The 23313-nt window shown below is 41.6% G+C and overlaps 2 protein-coding genes across 2 annotated transcripts in view; one reads left to right on the top strand and one right to left on the bottom strand.

The window, feature by feature from the left end:
- Positions 1-22203, bottom strand: part of il17rel (interleukin 17 receptor E-like) — a 33708-nt gene extending 11505 nt beyond the window's left edge. The window contains exon 1 of the mRNA XM_063905720.1: positions 22141-22203. Within this exon, the coding sequence (XP_063761790.1) occupies positions 22141-22164 (24 nt within the window). The 5' untranslated portion in view covers positions 22165-22203. The remainder of the gene's footprint in view (positions 1-22140) is intronic.
- LOC134879279 (protein phosphatase 1H-like) lies at positions 1547-16277 on the top strand. Its single transcript, XM_063905721.1, is given in 11 exon segments — positions 1547-2255; positions 7508-7656; positions 7659-7696; positions 8027-8392; positions 10130-10242; positions 10832-10916; positions 11066-11184; positions 13101-13164; positions 13998-14105; positions 15209-15360; positions 15544-16277. Coding segments are annotated over 11 exon segments (1578 nt in total). The 5' UTR covers positions 1547-2019; the 3' UTR covers positions 15692-16277.
- Positions 22204-23313: the final 1110 nt, after the last annotated feature.

The raw sequence follows: 23313 nt of genomic DNA on the forward strand, positions 1-23313 counted from the left end.
TAAGAAGTAAACCGTAAACCGTAAACCGTAAACCATCGTAACGTAAAGACAATCCTTCTGTAACGGTTTACGGATCCTTCTTTTTATAGAGCTTTAAATGAAGTATTCAGTGTCCTAAGTGAATCTGTATCCTTTAATAAAGTTAAATGGTTAATGTTTTGTTTATATTTTTATATCCTACATCGCATTATTCATTTTGTGGTATTTTCATCCAACACACAATGTGTAGCCTTCCAGCACTTCCAAGTTAATCTTGGGTTTTTGATGGCAGGTAATGAATTGCTCGTTAACATAATTAGGGTCCCATACGTACATGGGACGACGCACACCAAAGCCTGTACGGCATGTTTCTACAGAAACCCAGCAGTTGGAGGAGAAAGAGCTTTTATTATCAGTCATGCACTTCTTTTAAATGCTGTGTTGTGAAATAACATCAAAGCAAGGCCATAAAAGAGTTTAGGTAATGGGGGCTGATAACAGTGTTGGTCAATAACCCAAACAGAACTGATAGGATAGTCCAAGTTCACAGCCTTCAAATGTGATGTTATCATTTTCGTTTCATTTCCAGTGAGGCAATCCAGGGGAAAACACAAATACTTGTTTTGAGGATACCTTTCTATGTGTAACACTGTCAGCTGTTCAGACCTGTCCTACTTTTGCGTAATTGCTCTCTCTACTGGGATTCTGTGTGTATTACAACACCTCGTCACACATCCCAGGTACATTTGCAATGGGTTTCTATTGGTGATAATAAAAAGTTATAAATCTCTGTAAGCTATTTATAATGAGTCGTGGGTTTTCATTTATAATGTGTCATTAAGTGTGTTGTCTTAGGGTTAGTTAATAAATACTCAAGGGGTTCTGTTTGTATTGCCCGCCTACTCAGCTGGCCTGCAGTTCTTATGGTAAGGACCCTGATGAGTGATTCCTCCACTGAAATAAGTCATAATGTGTGTGGCTGTAAATCACAATGGGTCATTTATAAATAGTTATGTGCTCGGCAGAACTTTCCAGAAATGTAAATGATTTTAAAATTAAAGAACTGCAACTTTTTTTTACAAAAAGATTCATATAAAAAAGTAACAAGTGCTAAACTAGAACGAGGTGTGTTATACTTGTATAGCAATTCTTTAAAAATGTATTGGGAAACATAAGGTCAACTGATATGAAGGTTAATGGTTTAAATATACAGTCTATTGGTTAAAAGGCAATGGCTCATATAAGAGTTGGTCGTCCTCTGCTACAGCAAAACAACAGATGGACTCCCCCCCCCCCACCCCCCCATCATAAAATCATTGAAACCTGATATTTAATCGTCCTCCAATATATAAGAGCTATATTTTTAGATATTGATTTTGGTTTTGGATAATACACAAGGCAGGGTTTCTATAGCCTGTATAATAACCATAGGTCTTTTCCTTTAACTTGCTGTCAGCCGCAGTAAGCAGCTCATCCTGCACTCTGAGCATTATCAATGTATGGTCATCCTGCACTGCAAAAAATATCAGTCCTGCAAAGTAGTCTAGCCTAGTGGGCGTAGTGGTATCTTTAAAAAACTAATCCTGTCGTTTTCAGTGAAACAGCGTCACTGGGCATTCTTAAATACTTAACGTGCTTCTCAAATCAAACGTATAGCCTTTATAATGTCAGTCTCGGAGAGCCAGCATGGACTTAACATTTTTTACAGTGTGCATCCACGGTTGCGTCACATGACCTGTTAATCTCCATCGTATTTCCGCGTTCACGACGGTGGAGCTGTTATCAATGATGGGTGTGCAGAGTTTTATCTAATGCATCATAGCAGTGTTCATCCTATTCTCCTCCGGCTGCAGCTGTTGTCTCATGTGCAGAATGAATGAAGCTTTAACCATCTGAGGTCCTCTTCTTCCTCCTCCTCCTCCTCCTCCTCCTCCTCTATTCTCCATCGAGCCTACCGTCGAGCTGGGGGGGAATTCGGGTAAAGGGAGCCGCGGGGGCGCGCACCGGTCCACAGACCCCCCGCCGCGACGAGGAGGCAACATGCTCGGCCGGGTCAAGTGCGCGGTGGCCGGGTTCATGGGTGGCATCATGGCCGGGGGCAGCTCCGGGGGAGGGGGCAACCATGGCTCCGAGCTGCCGATGAAATTCCCCTATATGAGACCCGAGTTCCTGGGACTGTCCCCGGATGAGATCGAGTGCTCCGCAGACCACATAGCTCGGCCCATCCTCATCCTGAAGGAAACAAGGAGATTACCGTGGGCCACCGGATACGCTGAGTAAGTAACCTGACCAACAACTGACCTCCTTACATCACAATGTAAAGCTCATCTGGAGGCCCAGGTGCTTGCTGGTGTCCAACCATAACAGTTAGTGCCATTGATTTGCTCCTCACACACTCAGACTAATGAAAAGGACTGAGTGGGGGCAGACCTGCACCTGTTGTGACATCCATATTACCATGTTGGTTGTGGTACCAAGCGGCATCGTTTTGCTCTTGTATGTATCATATTGGAAAAGCATGATTAGAAGTGGATGACAGCATTAAAAAAGCCCCATCTTGTTTGGATGATGCACCCTCATTGTCCCACCAGCATCAGGGTGTAAGGCTACAACTCTTGTGAATGCATGTTATTAGGCTCTTCAGTTACTATATCAAACATACATCAAAAATAAATGGCCTCGGTCAGCATCTGCATACTGTAGTATAACAGGGAACGGTCATTGCTCTTCTAATCATATCTCATTATACATTGCACTTTAACATTTGCACAGGCACTCTTTCACAGTTCTGATATACAAGAGTAGAGAAACCCAGTATATCATTCCGTGAACAAATGCGTCTTACTTAATTTTGTTATTGGAACAATGGTGCAACAATAGCCAAGTAGAGGACATGGGTGTATAACTAGTTGACTCCCATTGATGTAATTGCACAACGTTTTATCTGAACTTGGATGACGATAACAACCTCTGTTTGCTTAAAACAAACTAACCCTTCAAGCAGTTGACCAGCAACTTCCATGACCTGTATGATTTTTTGAGACAGGCCTTTATAGGTGGCTAAACGGTTTGTCTGATGCTCCTGCCTTTAGCAGTACTCTGCTGCTCCCATGCCAGTAATCTTGTCTGCTTCTCCAATCTGTGGGTGTGCTGACAGCCATCTACTGTGGGAAGTACACTGACTATAAAAGTTTGACATACAACCCTACTTCAAACCATCCAAACTATCCCTTCAATGGTAGCCTGTTACTGGGTGTAGCTTTGGGTGCAATACAACAGGGGAGGCAGCTCCTGTAGGACGGATGAAGTGTGTTTTTAAAATATGATTCATAATGGCCTGTATTTAAGAGAATTTCCTTGTAAATTCGATGATATATAGTTAAGTGCCGCGGGCCCACCACCTACGGGAAACAACGATGGGGTCGGGTGCGCTGCCAGAAGGGTGGCAGTGAAAGCAGAGGGTCTCGACGGACCAGACTCAGGCGACAGAAGTTGGCTTTGGGGACGTGGCCTGGGCGCCTCCCTAGGGAGGTGTTCCAGGCACGTCCAGCTGGGAAGAGACCGAGGAGTAGACCTAGGACCAGGTGGAGGGATTATATCTCTTCACTGGCCTGGGAGCGCCTTGGAATCCCCCAGTCAGAGCTGGTTGATGTGGCCAGGGAAAGGAAAGTTTGGGGCTCTCTGCTGGAGCTGTTACCTCCGCGACCCTGACGGAAAAGCGGGAGAAGATGGATGGATGGATGGATGGATAGTTAAGTGCAGCTCAGGTTTTCGCTACAGTAGCCTACCGTTTAATAGATCCACTGTATTTGTCTCCTCCTTTGTCAATAAATCACAAAGGATGACGACAATTCTGCTCTCCACCATGATACCAGTAATGTGTTTGGTTAATATTTCACAAAAAGTATCTTGAATAATTAATAAGGAACAGATGCTGAACAAAATGCTCATCAAGCTATAGTTAATGGATGACTAACGGATGACAAAAAGTAGGTTAGATAGGAACGGTTTAATGCTATAAAAGTTCCTAAATATCTTTGCGTATTGTTTGGTTCATTTGCCGAAAAAAAGTGTGTTCCCTTTTGAAATCCTGTAATGTTGGCCTCATCCCCTCGTCTCACAAAAACTCAAAAACTTTATGAATTGGGTCTTTTGTTACATCCTCCCTCTTTGTCCTTCTGTTAGACACTCACACAGATACAGGCATGAGTAGTCTCTTTGGGACCGGTGTCGTTAATGAGTTCAGCTCGTCCCGACATTCATCTGTGATTAAAGCGTCCTTTGCTGTTATTACAGCTGCCATTTTGTCTCTTATCTCTCCTACTCCTACTTTTCCTCTTTGTACTCTACTGTTTTCAACAAAAACAGCAAAACAGACTTCCGGAATCAATTCATCAGACTGCCAAAGTCATTTAAACAAAAGATATTGTTTTAGTGCTCATAATTTGCTGTTCACTAAAACACTTTCCTTATCAGCGATGATCTTATCCTAGCATAGCCATGGTAGCTGGCATGTCAAGTTTTGGACTACCCCAATGTCCATTTGTACAGGCAGTCGTCAACGCGTTACAGAGCATAGAAGGAGTTTTGATGGTGGTGTTTTTGTTGTTTTTTTAGACATTTTTTAATAAACCCAAGCACTACGTTAACTAAAAGGGCCATGATGTTAAGCTAACTACATTTGCTAGTAGTTACTTAGCTTTCAAGACCAATGAGTATTTTAAAAGCCCCTGAAACTGATGGGGATTCTGACTTTCTCCTTAAAACATGTAGCCTTAGCCTCAGGTGTTGAGCACAATATTATGTGTGTAGCCATCAAGTGGCAATTTATTGTACCCCCAACACGGTTCTTGCCTTATAATGAGGGAAGTAGAGCTATGATGAAGTCGGTGAGAGACTGAGTTTTCCGCTAACTCACAAAGAAATAATCAGCTTAAATAGCTACCACTGTATATTGTGGCATCTGTTATTTCAGTCAGCAAATGTCACAGTTGTGGGCTAAAAAAAGAGTATGTGGTTTTCCATATCTGTATAAAACTAAGGACAGACTTTTTAAATAATAAACAAGTATTTGGACCAGGAAATGATTCACTTTATCAGTAAACTGCACATTGTGGTGATGTTCCTCTCAGTCTTGTTACAAATACATTTCAAGGTGAAAACCGTCCACTCTTACGTTCCGTTCAAATTCTCCTATTTTTCCCATTCAAGTTTTTTGTCTCCTATGTTCAGGTGGTAACATTAGTGCGATCCTGACCCAAACCCTCAAGAAGAACAACAACAGTTTGACTTAAGTATTTAACATGAAGCTCTTTTGCTGCTATTGTTCCTTTGATGTTCAAAGTTAAACGAAGGCAAAAGCTACGAGCCATTGTGCTTTGCCAAATAATTATCTCATCCTTGGAGCCAATGTCTGGCCCAGAATCTGTTGCCGTGGGTAGAGATACAAAAAGGGCATTAGACGTCTGACAATAGAGGGGGAAATTATGTTTTGTTCTCTAATGGGAGGAAGGCTAATTGTTCCAAATAAAACTGGCAGGGAAATGAAATGACTGCCATTCTTCTTGCAAATTGTAAAACGAGGATGAATTAGATGTAAGAGCACTTTCAAATGACTCAAACACACACACACACACACACACACACACACACACACACACACACACACACACACACACACACACACACACACACACACACACACACACACACACACACACACACACACACACACACACACACACACACACACACACACACACACACACACACACACACACACACACACACACACACACACACACACACACACACACACACACACACACACACACACACAATAGAGTTGCATTGAACGATCCATTATTGATTGGACCCGTTAAAAGCACTGTAGTCACGAAGGATAAGGATTGTTTTGACAGATGGTATTTAGGTGTTCAAAACATTGTAGAAACATGTATGCTTTTCATACACAATAAGGTTAAACCACCAGGGCATGGTCACGGACATAGACACGAGCCATCACGTTGCTCTTTGTTTTGACAGCAGATTAATGAAGCAGAAAACCTCTTCCAGACTCAGAGGATATTAACTGCTATGATTGTGTATCCAGTGGTACAATATTAGGATTGAAACCAGAGCTGCATAATCATAGTGAAAACCAGCCCTCTGTTGTTATAACCATAGCAGCATGACTTATTATGGGAACCAGTGCCATTGTCAGCAGATTTAAATGAAAATTCGCTTTGATGAACAGCTCCGACAATATTGCTGTACACACTTTAACAAGGGCGTGTAGTTATTGCATTTTCAATGGAGTCCACTAAAGCAAAATGGCCTATCAAATTCATACCAGGTTCAAAATACAAAGGCTTGTATTGATTCGGTATCCTCCCATCTAACCACTGCATAATCTGCAGTGGAAATGGACAGCTCCATGATGCTTTCAAGATAATAGAGCCATCACTCTTTCACTCCCTTTCTTTCTCACAGAGCAAATTCAAAAAGGCTTTGAGTAATTGTGTTTTTACCTTTGTAAAAAAGCAAGTATGAATCACAAGTTGATACTATGTGATTATGAAATATTGGAATTTGATATTCATGAGATGAGACTCATACACATCCTATCAATACGTGCAAAAAGTGTCACTAACTCTCTGTGAGCCTCTCCCCATCTTATGTCAAGCAATTGAAAACCAGACATTGATGTTGCCTTGCAGAAAACATCCACAGTCTGTGTCTATAAATAGGCATGCCAATTTTTCAACTCACACACATTCACAACACCCTTCAGAGACGTCAGTCGACTCGCCAGTCTCATAGAGCCGCCTCCACGGTCTTTATTTGTCACTATTTGTGGGCAGCCGAATCGCTTTAGCTCTAATGACAAACGCTTTGAAGTTTCGTTCGAGTCAAACCTTGGGGTTTTCGTTGGGGGGAATAATACCAGTGATCTCATTAAAATAGCTGTTTTACATTCTGCTCGTATGAATAATCTGTAGATTCTTTCCCTGAGCATGACAAAAACAGACATTTGAAGTTCAAATTGTTGTCAAATGAAATAAGGCATCACTTGTATGCAAACCACGCACTGGGTTTCATCTCTCCTTGATAGCATCTCTCTCTGCAACCTGCCTGGTTGAATAAGGGACCGTAAAGATGAAACACAGACACAGCTTTGGGCATGTATAGTCACGCACACAAAAAGACGACAAACAAGCTCTCCTGTTTGATCATCAGGACCACGAAGCAGACCGTGCCAGCTGCTTGCAGGGTGTTCAGATAGAAATCTTGGACTAATTGTCGTGAACCTGCAGTGAGCCACAATAACCAATGAAAGTCTGCAGCACCGTTTCATCCAACAACAAGCTTCTAATGTTGGCTGTCATTCAACCGCTTGTTCCAGACCACAGCTGCCTGACTCACAGAAATGAGTTGCTTGTAGCTAATATTTTAACTGCCTTGCCAAACGTTTTCTGCCAAAATAGGATTCTTACAGGACCTGCATTTCCTTTGACCCTCGTTTCAGGGTGATTAACGCTGGTAAGAGTGCGTTGAATGAAGACCAGGCCTGCTGCGAGTTGGTCATAGCGAGAAGGAGGCCGATGAGCTACTGCCCTCCGTCCACGCCAAGCAAGACCCCCACGGCCAAGAGACGCAACTCCCTGCCCAACGGAGAGGCTTGGGGCTCCGTTTGGACCACAGCAAGCTAGGAGAGGTAAGAACTACAGCTGTCAATGTTTTTGTCAACTCCTTAGTTTCCTTCTGCAACATTAGTCACTTATTCTTCCAAGGAGGTAAACTTTGAAACAGCCGTGGTTCCCATATATGCCCAGCGTTCTTTGGAACACAGTCAATTGCTGCCAGGCTGTTTGAGTCAACAGCATGGGAGAATTCATTCAATTGGCTCTTGTTCTGGTCCTGTCTGAATTATCCTGATTTCCATGAAATTATTCTGAAGTTTGGTAATAATGGAACAGTGTTTTTCCAGTTATAGACATTTACTTCATGCTTTGTGACTGTATGCTGTTGCCACTTGTGTGTGCAGGACAATGAAGGCCTGGTGTTCCACTACTGGGCCTTGTTCGATGGTCACGCCGGCTCGGGTGCAGCAGTTGTGGCCTCTCGCATGCTGCAGCACCACATCGCCTGCCAGCTCCAGACAGTCATCGAGATCCTACGCAACCTCGCTTCCCTGCCCCCGACTGTCCTAGGTGAGGAGCCCGACAACAACCCCTACCTCCAGGGAAACACCCCAGGCCGATCCCTGACCCGAGCCGCTTCCCTGCGCGGGGCCTCAGGTGCACCGGGTTCCCCGTGCAACACTCCGCCCACACCACGCTTCTACACGGAGAAGAAGATCCAGCATGAGAGCCTGGTGATAGGAGCCATAGAGAACGCCTTCAAAGACATGGTGAGAGGCAGGTGCAGGAATTTCATCCAGCGGGCCACTCTGTCATCCTTCCTTACTTAATATATTCAGACTTTTGTCAGGGAAATGTAAAGGAATGAACTGTGAGGATGCAGATTATCTTGTGTCAGGGATCAGTTGTCAAATCTCATTTAAGGCTGGATAATATTAAGAAAAGTATTCACAATCTTTCTGACCGAATGCCTCAATATTGATACTTTTGGGTTGACTAGTGATGCTTTCACAACATAATTACAGAATGACAATAAAAGGTATGTGACTGAATGACTAAGTGGGTAAAGGCAAGTAACAAAACAGACTTTACTGCAATGCAGACTTTAATACCTTTCAAAATCACAAATCAGTATCTTTAGATCCTGTGCTATTTCCTCCTCTTTTATCAGCTTGCTTTTTGAATAAAATGCAAGTTATTTTTATTTAAAAAGTGGGTCAAAAGACTAAGACCATAAAAATCAAGCACATTCTAGGGTGAAGGAAGAATGTGTGGTTAGGGTTTATTGTATTTACAAGTATTTTAAGGATCATGGACAGTTGACTGAACTAAATGACCAGAAATGTGTTTCTCTGTAACTGATGGTAGATTGATAGTTGATTGAGTATGGGTGATACTGAAGATGACTCGTTGTAGTTTCTGGTGGTTAGTACATTTACTTGTCAAGATACATGTCGTCCTACTATAATGATGTCATCCAACATTCATTTAACAGATTTAGATATCTTCAAGTGTAGCCTCTGCAGTTTATTTGGACATCCGGCCTTAGAGAGCTGGCTTATGAAATGATGGCTCCTGGCAACACTCCACTAAACTGCACACATACACGTCAGACTACAAAATAGAGGATGCTCACATCCAACGGCAGCATCTGATTAAATCTCTCTTAAGTTATTTGCTTTTTCATGAAACAGATTTATCTGAAATTCGTTATAACAGGAGAAAACAGACAGGTCAATTGTCTGGTTTTTTTAAGTTACAAAATATATCCAATCAGTAGATTCTTTTCCTAATTTCTTCCTTCAGAGTTTATGTGAAATTGCTTTCATATATACTGCAGTATTACCACTAGATGGCAGTGGCGAACAACCTATAATGTCCGAGCTGGATCCTGCAGTACTCAGATTAAAAAGATGAGTGTGAAAACTCCTCTCAGAACAACCTCACGCCCTTTATCCGAGTGGGGAAAAAAAAGCTCTCTTAATTATTTTGACATTTGCTGCAGAAGATTAAAACTACTCCAGTAAAAGCTTTTGTGAGATGAAATCCACATGCAAGTCTGGGACCTAGAATCATTAATTTCATTATATCCCACTTAGGTTAAAAGCAGAATTTAAGGTAACAAATACATGATTGGAACGGGGAGACTGCATGTTTTGTCAGTTCAAGCCTGACATGCTTAGGCAATAAACAAAGCCTCTGACATATCGCTGTATACATTATTCATTATCAACAGGGTCACAGCGTTTCAGTTTAAACAATCAATAGTCTGCAACACTGCCTCCACATCCTTGTTTCTAAATAGTTTATCAGATTTTCTCAGTCTGGCTCACTTTTCATGTCTGAATAATTATGTCCATCGATCTCTAATGGCCGACAGTCATATTTATGAGTGTCAACGGATGGAGAAGGCATGTACAGCTTCTCTCTGCCTGATGGACTTTTTTTCCCCTATCATCTTAAATGATGCGCCATTAAAGATTGACAACTGTCTCTCCGTTTCACAGGATGCCCAGATTGAGCGCGAGAAGCAAGTGTTCAACATCACCGGCGGCTGCACGGCTCTCTCTGTGGTTTACCTGCTCGGAAAACTATACGTTGGGAATGCAGGTGACAGCAGGTGTGTATGCTGATCTTCTGACCACAGAATGAGTCCGCAGTACAACCTAGGGACCCGTAGCCGTATGATGTCAGTATATTGTGACTCCTTTCACTGTCCCGGCCAACTTCAGCAGGAAATTGGCTGGCACAGGAGAGTAGTCAGCAGCCTTCCATGCTATAAAATCTCCTCCATCTGCCCTCCGTCTCTCCCCTGCTACAGTTCACCTTTTGTACTTTCAGCACCTCTATATGCACACATGCCACAAATCCATCCAAGGATAACACTGCTTAATAATAACACACCCCGTTTGTATTAACGTTTAACAATTTAACATGAAACTGCATTATTAAGTCTGTATGTAATCAGTGATAACCAACCCTGAGTTAGCATCACAGGGGGTCCATTAACAAAAAAGAATTCTATTGGATTTTGGATAATGGCAGAAAACCAGAATTGGCATAGACGTTTACGATACCCAAAAAAACATCCTGACTCATTCCTGTACCACTCTGTGTGGCTGCGGGGGGAAAAACTGAACTATGAACAACTAAGTTAACTAAGTTCTCTTGGATGTACATTACTTCTACAACTTTTTGTTTGTCTGCAGGGCGATCATTATCAGGAACAACGAGATCATTCCCATGTCGACGGAGTTCACACCAGAGTCAGAACGACAGCGACTCCAGTTCCTGGTAAGAAAACTCCTTCACATTTGATTGTAAAATCGAAATACAGAGAGGAGACTCCGAGAGAGAAGTGGCAGATATAATGGAAAACGACTGTCATTAGCTCACACATGTAGCTGCTCGACAGACTTAAAGACCGTCATTGTGTCCTCCAGGGCTTCATGCAGCCTCACCTGTTAGGAAATGAGTTCACACACCTGGAATTTCCCCGGAGAGTCCAGAGGAAGGAAGTGGGCAAGAGGATGCTCTACAGAGACTTCACCATGAACGGATGGTTAGTCCGATTTTTATAATACCACTTCTTTAATTGAGCAGACAGATGGCAGAAAAATGTGTGTTGAGGGTAAATGACCTGCGTGTCACACCTGTCGAATTATAGTGTAGAAAGAAAACTGCTAAGGTTGTGGGGTGGCAAAATTCTCTCTCCTTCTTAGGGAAACAATCTGAAAAAACTTTGATATCTTCCTCTTAGGTTTTATTCTTTTTCAACAAGGACATCCTACGATTGTATGAGAATTAAATAAACTGGTTGATCCTCCCAAAGCCCAAAATGAAAAATGCTAATGCTCTCGGATCGGAAACAGCCCTCTCAATCAAAACAATCTGAAAAGAATGTTTCACGGGTTGATGGTGCTGCAGTCTCTCTGCTGCTTTAACTCCCCTCCCCTCCTCCACTGCTGCGGACTCTCTTCTATACAGCGGAGCAGCTAATGAGGGAGCAGCAGCCGAGTATAATGATACAGCAGAGATGGCCCTGTGTGTGCAGCGTTCTGTGGGCCAACCAGGCACCATGCTGTGTGCTTGTGGCTTCAGTGGAAGCCAGTAATGATGTGCTGCTCTCACTCACTGGGCCACATACAGCCCTGTGTATCCTGATGTATATTTCACTGTAAGAACACACCTCAGGAGCACAATGTCCCAGCCAGGGTGTGCCGACTACTGTTGCGTTTTCATTATTTTTCCCTCCAAATCTCAGAAGCTCTAGGTATAGCTTGATATTTTTCTATTTGTCTGGGTCTCAAATTAATGCAGCTGGAGAATAATTTTGAGACAGCAAAATGATGTTTGACGTCTACTTTTGCTTGTTTACAGCAAATGCTTCTTCTGATGTGCTTTAAAGCTTCAAGGCAGGATTTATAATGGAGCTCCAGCAGGGCTAAAGATGTTTATCTCAAACAAACAGTAAAACACAAAAGATGTTTAGGGCAGGATTCACTTGGATCCTTAACAAGTTCATTAATCTATGAAAAAAACGTCCCTTAATTCGTAAATACAAAAACTTCAAAAGTTAATAAAAGTTGTTTACGGGAACCAAGATTCTCTCATATCAGACAATGGCAAACTTCTGATTCATTTTTTGTGTTGTTTGCCTGCAAGATCCCCTCCCCCTCACTATCTCTCGCTAAATGTTTTAGCAGCGAAAACACTTATTGTTATTGCCCTCTGGAGAGGCGCCGCAATGAGACAGAATCAAAAGCTAGCAGAAGGATGGCAGATGTTTCCGGCCTACAGTATATTTATTAAAAAGGGCTGAGAGCGAGCACAAATGGTGGGAAAAAAGGAAATTAATATTTGGTTAGTGCTAAACAGAACATGAAACCTTAAAAATGTAAAAGCTTTACAGCATTTGAAGGAGTATTCGGCCATATTTTCACATGTAGGTCCTTTAAATCATCATTAACAGCTGCACCCAGCCTAGCTGTTTAATTATGTCTGATATCAAAAAACATATTGATGTCATCATGGTTCTCACGCTCCAACACATAGTATGTGATAGTCTCAGGGGCGGGACATCTCCAAGCGACAGAGCCGGCCAGCTAACCAATCAGTAGCAGACTGGGCTCTGGTTTCAGGCAGAGGGTGAAAAGAGGTGCTGCAGCACAGGCAGTATGAGAACAATAAAGAGCTTTTTGAACATTAAAGCATGGAGACATGTCCCAGTAGAGACGCAGAATAGAAATATGAACCTGAAGATGAGCAGAAAAGGTTCCCTTAAACAGTGGGGAAGATTTAAGGACATCGTGGTGCATTATAGGAAGTGTATTTATCTTGGAGCTTGACTAATTCCAATCCAAATTTGACCATGCATTTAAAACTATTTGAGTCAACCTTTTAATTAAATAAGCGCCAATCTTGCACTGATAGAAATACAAAGAAAATAATGTGATAATTGTCTCTTCTCAAACACAGGGCATACAAGACCATAGAGGATGAAGACCTCAAGTTCCCACTGATTTATGGAGAAGGGAAAAAGGTGTGTGTGTCTGTTGGTCTACTGCACGTTCTGTACATTTGCTCTTGAATTTTAGAACTGCAGAAAATCAAAAGCTCCAAAATTGTCACACACACACACACACACACACACACACACACACACAGTATGCCTGCCAGTCACCCAGAGAGTGGTTGAACACTGTCTCTGATGTGCGAGTACCACACTGTGAGTCTGTGTCAATGTGCACCCTCAGAAAAACAGAGAGGAGACAGTCCATCTGTTCCACTCCAGTAGCTACATCTCAGACACACATACAGACATTTCGTACGGACACACACCACTGGGAAGACGACAGTCAGTTGAACCCCACTGGGATGAGATAAGAAGAAGACGAAAAGGAAAATGCTCCACTAGATAAATTGTACGAAACACACATTTTCAGTGGTTTGTATCAGATTTTGATCAATTTCCTCTCATTCAAAGAGACGTAGCGTGTGTGTTCATCACCATCAAAAGCTGATGAATTTAGAGAACTGACGAAAACAAGTTTTAGCACAGAATTAAAAGACTGGAAGACTTGGAAAACAGGTGGTAATTGAAAGAATAGAAACATTACTCTGAGATTCAGGTAACAAACACACTTTACGGAGCAGTTTCCCATTGCAACATGTGCTAATGTGAGCAACCCCCGGCTCCATCAACAACATATGGTGAAAATTCAGACTGGGAGAAAACAGGGTAACACTTCCATTGCAATCACTGTCATTCATTATGGGAACATCCATATGTTCATTAATGACTACCTGACAACTCCAGATTTTCTGACAGGACAAAGCGAAAACAGTTATAAGAAACCACTTTATGTCTCACAGGCGCGAGTGTTGGCTACCATCGGTGTGACCCGCGGGCTCGGGGACCATGACCTCAAGGTTCACGACTCCAACATCTACATCAAACCGTTCCTGTCCTGTTGTCCTGAGGTAAGAGACGCCATCAAAAGTGCTCTTATATTTCAACACCACCAACAACACAGACTGTAGCTACAGGGCTTGTTTACTTATTCCCTATAGCAGCCTGCCAGCTGTCAATCATACACCTGCCGTACACACCTCTGCAGCCAGCTGACAAAGAGGATAAACTATTTTGGGGAATAGTATTTCCTTCACTATTAACAATACTACACAAAACCAAACAACGCTATTTTTGACTACTAAAATGGCGCCTTTGTCCTGCATATGCCAATCATCTACAGGAGGTTTAACATACGAAGACACTGAATGGTGGAGAAGACGGCAATCTAGTAAAAAAGTTGGAGAAAATTTGGTAGGGAGTTTTCCGTATCCAGCCCATGGTGTAGTGCAGGAATGACGCATTTTGAAAACAGGCCTGCACCACTCCACTCAGACTGTGGTTGTTTCCTCCAGCGTGTATACAGTTACAATCTTAATCATCCAACTTCTGCTTCAACGGCTCTAATTAGATGTTGTAAATGTTTCTCTTACCTCCACACCCTGCCAGCCCCTTTCCTGCCCTTGTTTTGTCTCATTTATTTCCTATATAAAAGACTAAGTCGATCACATGACCCACACTGCGTCTACCTCTGTGATATCTTCACCTGAGAAAGGTCCTCTTCTGCAGGAGAACTTCAGCTCACCTGTCTGCCTGTCTGCCGCTGGTTTCAAAGCTCTTTCATCTCCTGGTGTACTTCGTCTTATAGTGTTTTGCATTTCCCCTCCCCGAGCTCTGCGCTTGATCTTTAATTCATTAAAAACCCGAGTTCATACCGGGTTCACATAGAAGTCTGAACTCTCAGCACTATGTCTGTGTCTCTTTTATTCTCTCGCGCAAACACGACTCACCCCTCACCAGAGTCTCTTAAGAAACGTCTCCAGATGCTCCCAGATAATGAAGACTGCTTTGAATTTATGATGATAGGGAATATGGATCGGGTAGTATAGATTTCAGTTGAGAAACTTGAGCTACTTTAGCTGAGTGAGTCTCTCATTTTGGTATAAGTTTATACATTTGTTGCTACTCCAGCTTCTGAACGTTTTTCATAACTTAATGTTTTCTTTGCATGCAGGTTAAGGTGTATAACCTGGCGCAGTATGAACACGGGGCTGATGATGTTCTGGTAATGGCAACCGACGGCCTCTGGGACGTCCTCTCCAACCAGGAAGTAGCCGAATCCGTCACCACAGTCCTCGCCAACTGTGACCCTGATGACCTCCACAGGTCTCAGTTTGCCTTTTAATAAATCCCCCTTATATTTAAACCTCTCTTTCTCTTTAGTGACAGGCTTTGTTGATTGTGTAATATTTACTAGTCTGTGTAAAGTATAAATTATTGTTTAAAATCACAATTCAGTGGCCTTATAGGCTGTGGGTAACAACCCTGTTTTTGCTATTTTCTCTCCAGGTATACAATGGCTGCCCAAGACCTGGTGATGCGAGCGCGGGGGGTGCTGAGGGACCGAGGCTGGAGGATCACCAACGAGCGTCTCGGCTCCGGAGACGATATCTCAGCCTTCATCATCCCGTTGATGTACGGCAACCGGCAGCCCTGAGGAGCCCCACGGAGGAGCTCTTAAAAGCAACAGGGTGATTTGAACTGCCCTGTTGGGTTTCCTCAGTGCCGTCTGAACGCTGATTTTATTCTTTAGACAAACGATATCCCAAAATGTGGATGTTTAGGTGGGTTGGTGTTTCATACCCTGTATAAGTTCAGAATTGTTCGATCACACAATTTGGCTGCTCAAGTTCGCTCAAAAGTCTAAAATACAAGAACATTAAGACACTCGTGACTGCCCCTGACCTTCTGCAGAGACGTGAAAGCCGAGATAGACGAACGCTCTTCCAAAGTGAAGTGAATACCTCTTTTCCTTCTTTCTTACCTCTCGCAGTTCTGTACATTGCCCCTCTTCTTCCTTCTCTTTTAGTCCTCTTCTGTACAGTCAATGTGTTTATAAAGGGAAAAAAAATCTCCTCCTCGTGACCATGAACCTAGCTGCAGGGTCAGCTGCGTTTTCTGTTTCGCCACAGTGTGGCTGTGAAGGATTCACAGTGATGGGATTTGGGTATCAAACCTGCGTCGCTGTTTCGATCTGAACGTTGGTAAGAGCCCACAGAGGCAGGAAATCTTCTGTCACGTTGGAAGTCTGGGGCGGGGGCGGGGGGGGGGGGGGTGTCTCTTCAGCCTGTATGGTTAAATTTAAATTGCCATTATTTAAAATTTCCAGATACAAATATATCAACTTATTCTTTTTACGCTTAATACTTTTGATTTATCAACATTTAATTGGCAAAACACTCATATGTCACATAAAACAGGCTATATATATATATATATATATATATAATTAGGATACTTGATAGTAATTTGGTCATATTGCCCAACCCTTCTGTACACTGAGAAACTTGGAATTTGTGGGAATCAAGATTGTTTTGTGTGAAAGTGACAGTAGATAAGGACTTGTACATTAGAGTGATTGCACTTTAGGCTGACCCACATCATTAACCCAGCAGCCGTGAAATATTCCCTGCAGCAGGGAGGACTTAATTAAATTCATAATTGTTACAAAACACAAAGTCAATGAGAAAAACAGTTTGACAGAGGGAGAAAAAACAAAGGTTATCTGTTGCTTTGACATGTTGCATGTTTTTAAAGCTTTAGAAGCTTCATACAGATCCCTTTAGTCTTCAGAGGGACATGTGGGGCGGGGGGGGCGGGGGGGGGAGTTGACACGAGATTGGATGTAGGGTTTGACTGTGTCAGTGCATGCAGTGACATATTATAGGCCTGGGAATATGAGCGACGGTGCAATGGTTTACACTGCTGTTTGTTTTTATACCGACTGAATTTGTATTTCTGTGTTGTTGGTGATCATGTTTTTGGTTTGTAAATGTGCAAAGACCATGCATATATTTGAATGATGTTGTTTCTTAACAGTGTTTGACATCCGAGACATGTAGCAGCTAAGGGTATAAGCCAATGTTAAGGAAGGGAGTGAAAGGAAACTAAATGCAAATGGACAGACTTGAGAAACAAAATGACCATGAAGAGTTCAGCTGTCTGGAAACAGTGTCATTTCCTCAAACTGATGGGCATGTGTATTTTTTCCTTCCCTACATTATTATTCTGTGTTCATACAGGCTACCTCCTTACCCGGTCTCACTGAGTTGAGATTTAGGTTAGGAGAAGTAGTCTGGGGGGGGAAAGAGAAACTTGGAGGGTCGATATAAAAGAGGTCATCATTTCTGAAAAGTTTCATTCCAGTCGACTGCATTAAGACAAACCGCATGTTTTAAGTCCTTGACAGACAAACGTCATCAATGTTAGGATTTCCCCTCAATAGAGGATATTTAGAGTTTTGGAGTAGCACTGGTTTACTGTAGTCCTCACAGTAAAGTGAGAATAAGTGTCTTCTGTTCGGGACATACGAGCGATTGACTGAATTCAAAGAAGTACATTTGGCAGTCGAAAGAACGAGGAAGGCATTGTTAAAGAAAAAGTTCAATTTTTTTTTATTGGGCCCTAATTAAACAATCGAAAGTGCAAGTGCATTAAGAGCGTGAAAGTCGTTGTGCTAATTAAACGGTGCATATTCTCGGCGCAAAGTACGAAGCAAGGAGCTAACTGGGTGTTTTTAGTCTCTTATTCAATCGAAAGGTGTGTTTTGGCCTAAACATGAATCAAACCAATCTCCTATGCATGTTAAATAAAAGTGAATATCGCGCCATTAACTTAAGACCAAGGTGTTATTGTTGGTGCCATCGCTTCAAAATGGCAATGCGCCTGATCGCACCTTATTTTAAGACCAACACGGGTACTGGCAAACTGAGGGGCACAGGTTGCAGCTTTGATAATGTGTGAAAAAGACAACTGTGTTGGACTTACTCTAGCTATTCGTTATATGCCAATTTGCTGTTACATAGGGCCCAAAACACTTGATCAAAATGCGAACATTTGTTCTACTTCACACGATTTGTGCCAATGTGTAGCATGGGCTTCTTATAATCTTAGCTTTGACTTTTTTGCTAGTTGACAGTTTTCGACATTCTCCCCGACGCGAAGCAGCAGTCGTTTGTATTCGATTTTTACAAGTTATATGGAGCATTTTTCCTCATGTACATTCCACGAAAGAACTCTGTTTGTAATACATCAATATTTGCTGTTGCATCTGTGATTACATGAAGCGATACATAGTTAATCTTGACCTATTTAATTTATTGAATGTGTTTCTTGTTTCTGAATCTGTGATGCCGCCACTTTATGGTCTTAGCATGTGTCCCAGTTCAACAGAGTAGTATCATACCTCCAGATTGAATGTTTTTGAACTAAAAAACATGTTAAGAGAATGTCTGAATGTGGCATCAGAATATATGTGTTGAATGTGTATCCATGTACCTGTCATTAAGCCTTTTTCTCTTAGATGAATGTCAAAGAACTTTATTTTTTGTCATCCTGCTGTGCCACCCAACTGCTGCACATCAACTCAGGTTCAATTGTCATGCGTAGTATAAGTCAAAAGGACGTACAGAGGGACTTTCTAAAGAAGGGGAGTCCCCCAGGGCGCTTTACTGGTTCCACTACATTTGTGAATCCATTGACGAGTTAGCCCTTATTGCTTTGTTCCTTTAGCCCGACTGAAGGTTTCCTGCTTTGAAGTTGCTGTACTTTGTAAAGTAGTCACTTCTGTTATTTCTTTATTTTGGACTTTAACTTTGAAGAGCTGGGAGGTTTATCCTGTAGCAAAGACGATGTTTGAAGGCCAGTAAGGGACCATTTTAAGTGACTGTTGTGCTACCCTCAACCCTGTTTGTGAATGTTAAATGTACATTTTGTAACAAAAATATAACTTATGGAGTCAAAAAGAAATATTTTTAATGTTTCCTTTGTGCAACTCTGATTGTGGGTGGAAAAAGCAATGTTTACCTTCAGTGTTTGTTTTCCAAAAAAGAAATAAATGTTAAAGAAAAATGTATTCCGTGTGGATGTGCCGTTCCTTCTTTGTTGTTGTTTGCAGTCTAAATTAATTTACAAGACCAAATCAATCTGAAAGAGTGAGAAACAAAGAGAAGTGCAGAAGAGCTAATCAATATTGTTGCTGTTCTATTCACTGGGTTCTCATTGTGAAATACAAAAACAAAATGGGGTCAACAGACCTTCAAAAGACTGGTTAGACTTTCTGATCGACTGGTACAGGGATTAATGGAACTACTGAGTGCTCACAAACATTTTACAGGGCACACACTGACAGAACATGGTCGATAATGCAGACTCCCTAAATGCACACAACAATACTGACGCAATCTTTAATGATGAGGTTAACTCGGGTAAAGCCATTATCCCAAATAGGGTTTCCTGGATCAGGTCTAAATGAATCCCAGAAGAAATACAAAAAAAATAATGAACATATGAATGTCTCTGTGACATTGCAGGGTATTAGTAATAACTGGTACAATTAAATTATTGGTTTTATTTGCTACATAGAACATGTGATATATGCCTTTATCCAAACCCCATGTGGCTCCTAAGGGACTGTACACAAATTATTGTAGCTTACGAGTGACGGCACAATATTGATGCTATGTACAAAGTTAAAACAAAAAAGCAGCACTTTTGTTTTATCTGTAACTCCTGGAAATGATTGGAGGAAATATTACTTTCAAATAGCATATTTTATTTCAGTAGGTGCAGCTGCCTAATAAGTATGTACTGTTGCATGCAGTATGCATACTATTCGGACATACTACTGCATTGTAACATGGCCACTTGAACTCTGACCCTCTTGCTCATTAATCTGCTGTGCAAATGATGTTGTGTCAGATCCTAATATATTTCCTGTGCTCTTCCCCCTTACATTTGTCTAACAGTCTAATCCTTTTTCATACAGTGCCTAAATTCCATAAATTGTTAAACCAGCTAAATAGTTTTCAAAGCTTTTGTTTACTTGAATTTAATTTATATTATATATATTTTTTGTATACCCCTTTTTATTCCCCCTTTTTTCCTAGGCTCTGATCTTTTTATGTTATATGTTCTTGTTTATATTTGCACTGTGGGACTGCCAGAAACGGTGTTTCAATGTTCTGTATGTATAACACATTTGGAATTAAACAATAAAGTGGACTTTGATATTATTCTTATGCAACTGTGAAAAACTTTCTCCAGGGATGATTGAATATTCTGATTGATAATATGTTATGATGATACATTCCAAAATAAGACTGGATTTAGAAACGAGTTTTAAAGAGTTGCAGAAAAAGAAACAAACCCACGTGATGCACCCTTTAAAAAAATCACTTTATTTGAACATTTTAAAATGCATCTCAATCCACATATACAAGCAGAGCTTTCATTATCCCAGTTGACACGTTCTGTGGCACAGTTTCACATGAGACATGATTATTTTGAAAGCACACAAGTCTGTTCAGTTTATTCTGTTTACAAAACAACACAGTGGTCTCAGTGATTCGCGTTGATCCGGTTCGGCTCCTCTGTCGTTAGACACCAGCGCCAGCAAGGCAGTAGATTGCGCAGTCATCTCCACAAGGGGTAATATAACAACCCGACCAACAGCACAAACTACTACCTCAACCAGCGCATGGCCCCCGGTGCTCTCTGCCTCCTCTTTTGTCCTCTTCGCTCCACTTTCAGTCAGTGTCGCTGTGCGTAAAAGCGCACGGGGGGGAAAATGGCGTGCACGAAGAAACGTGGCCGCAATAAACGAGACAAAAACCCCACCCAAGAAAAAAAAAAAAAAAAAAACACCTTCTGTACCTTTCCCTCATTTCCTCCACCCGCTGCTCTCCTGAGATGACCTCCGTGAAAATGACATATGGCGGGACAGGATGGCGGGGGCTCTCCGTGGATTTCCTGGGCGGCACATGCCACATGCACGGCTTATAAAACACCACAAAAAAGCAGTTGTGGTGCTTTCAATGTTGAAATGTGGACATTAAAATAAGTCTGCATATTGTAAATGAGCCAAACTATGACGGAAACGCACGATCAGTAGGATAAAATCAGCATTGCAGACATCCATGTATTACATTACACGTGCATAAAGCACCATAAACAAGCAAACATGATTTTTATAGTATTGTCGACGCGATTAAGAACAATATTAGAAGTAAACTACCAATAAGTCACAAATAAAACTGCATTCTGTATAAATATTACCCGGAATGTGTTGAAATCGAGAAAATCAAAAAAATCCACCTCGTCTCCAGCCCCTCGCCTTGCAGCTGAACTGCAGCATACTGTTTTATAATCTATTGTTGTCGGTTCCGTCTCTGCGTCCTTAGAAGGAAGTTGTATCAAACCAGCTCGGTTACAACAAAAACACAAATGTACAAATCCACATCGTAGAGAAACAAGATTTTTTTTTTTAGTCTCTTCTCCCCGTAAATGCCGCATGTCAGGTAGGTGTGGAAAATGAGTGGATTTGGCCGAGCAGCGTGGATAAACTTCGCGGGGAACGTCAGGACGCGTGTGGGCACGACCGAAGATCAGAGAAAATGAAGAGGTCTCACTCTGACGGATTTCTCAAGATGGTAGAAACGGTCAAAGTGCACCATGGGCTGGTTTCATTCAAAACAGCACCTAGGTTTCTTCACAGGCAGATTTGGGTTCAGGGTGGACTGTATTGACCTCCCAACCTTCAAAACACTGACAAAAACTCACCTTTTTAGACTCGCTTTTAATGTGTGATTTATGCTCGATTTTAATTCATTAGACTATAGTTTTAATATTACTGGTACGTTTTTCCAAATATGGGGTTTATTTTTTAGGATTACAATTAAGTTAAATAAAGGAATATATATTTACTTTGGCCTGACATTGTTCTGTTTTCTTATATAACACACTTAACAAACATTTTCTTGTATTTAATGGCAATGCTGTTGACATGCACTAGCATTGGGCACAATCTTCACGGCAAGAAAACTCTCATTATTAAGCAGCAGATTCACACAAACCATGTCAAGTTCAGTTAAATGTGTTGGACCCTACCTTCTTTTTCTGCCATTTTTCCATAATAAGTCCTTGCACAGAAAGATCACATTGTGACTTGACACGGTAGGAAAGCACAGGTGAGAATAATTGAACTAACGATGCTCACTGTCAATCACTGGAGACCTGAGGCCATCGTTAGGGTTATCAGTAACACCTGTGCTTTCCTACAGTCAGTCCTAACTGTGTGCTGGGAGAAAGGCTATGGCCCTGACAGTTCTTCAGGAAAGATGATTAAAGGGTCAAAGTGTACCGTCAGTGTAATTACATCTGAAAAATGTAAAAGTTATTAGTAATTCTGAGCAGTTTTAACATATATTTGCATTTTTACTTATGCATAATTAGCTAGATAATTGATTAAATTATGTTTTTTAATTATATATATTAAAATATATATGTGTATTTATTCTATTTTAAATATATATAAATATATATTCTTGTATTGTTTTTGTCAAAGAACATTAATAAAAATATATCACAAATCTTTTTTAACTTTTTTAAATACTTTAATAAGATTACATTACATTTTTAAATATATATTTTATGTAATAAATCGATATAATGTAAGTCGAATATAAAATCAGCATTTATGTTTTGGTTAATGATTTCTTTCTCAGTACTTGGTTTCGTTTTTCTCCTCGGGAGTGATCCTCTGTCCTACACACACGCGCTCCTTCATCTCCGCCCTCCTATTGGTCAGGAGGAAGCGCCCCTGCTCCGGGGAACCTCCCAGCTGAGAGCGGGCAGAGAACCCGTCAGAACCAGGAGAGAACACCGTGTTCCTCCTCACAGATCCGCCTGCAGCCGCTGCACCCACTGGGGAAGGGGGAGGGGGGGAATAACATGGAAGGCTTACACTTTAAAAACTAACATGAAAATCAACAACTGAGACACGATCCAGAGGGCGGAAAGGAGCTCAAGTCTTAAAAGGGAAAATGATGTAAGCAGCTGCAAGAATTCCTACTGCTGTGAACAGGAGCTCTACCTGCTTTTGATCATGATGAAAAACACCTATTTTACCTGTTAACGTTGTTACCGTTAGGAGCAAGCTTTTATAGTCACCAGTTGAGAACCACTTTGATTATATATGAAAATACTTCAGAGACACTGAAGGGAGACTAGCAGGAGAATGACACACACCTAGGCACTGCAGTGCAGAGTGAAGAAAACCAA

The sequence above is a fragment of the Eleginops maclovinus genome, chromosome 17, assembly GCF_036324505.1.
Source record: "Eleginops maclovinus isolate JMC-PN-2008 ecotype Puerto Natales chromosome 17, JC_Emac_rtc_rv5, whole genome shotgun sequence".
NCBI lineage: Eukaryota > Metazoa > Chordata > Actinopteri > Perciformes > Eleginopidae > Eleginops > Eleginops maclovinus.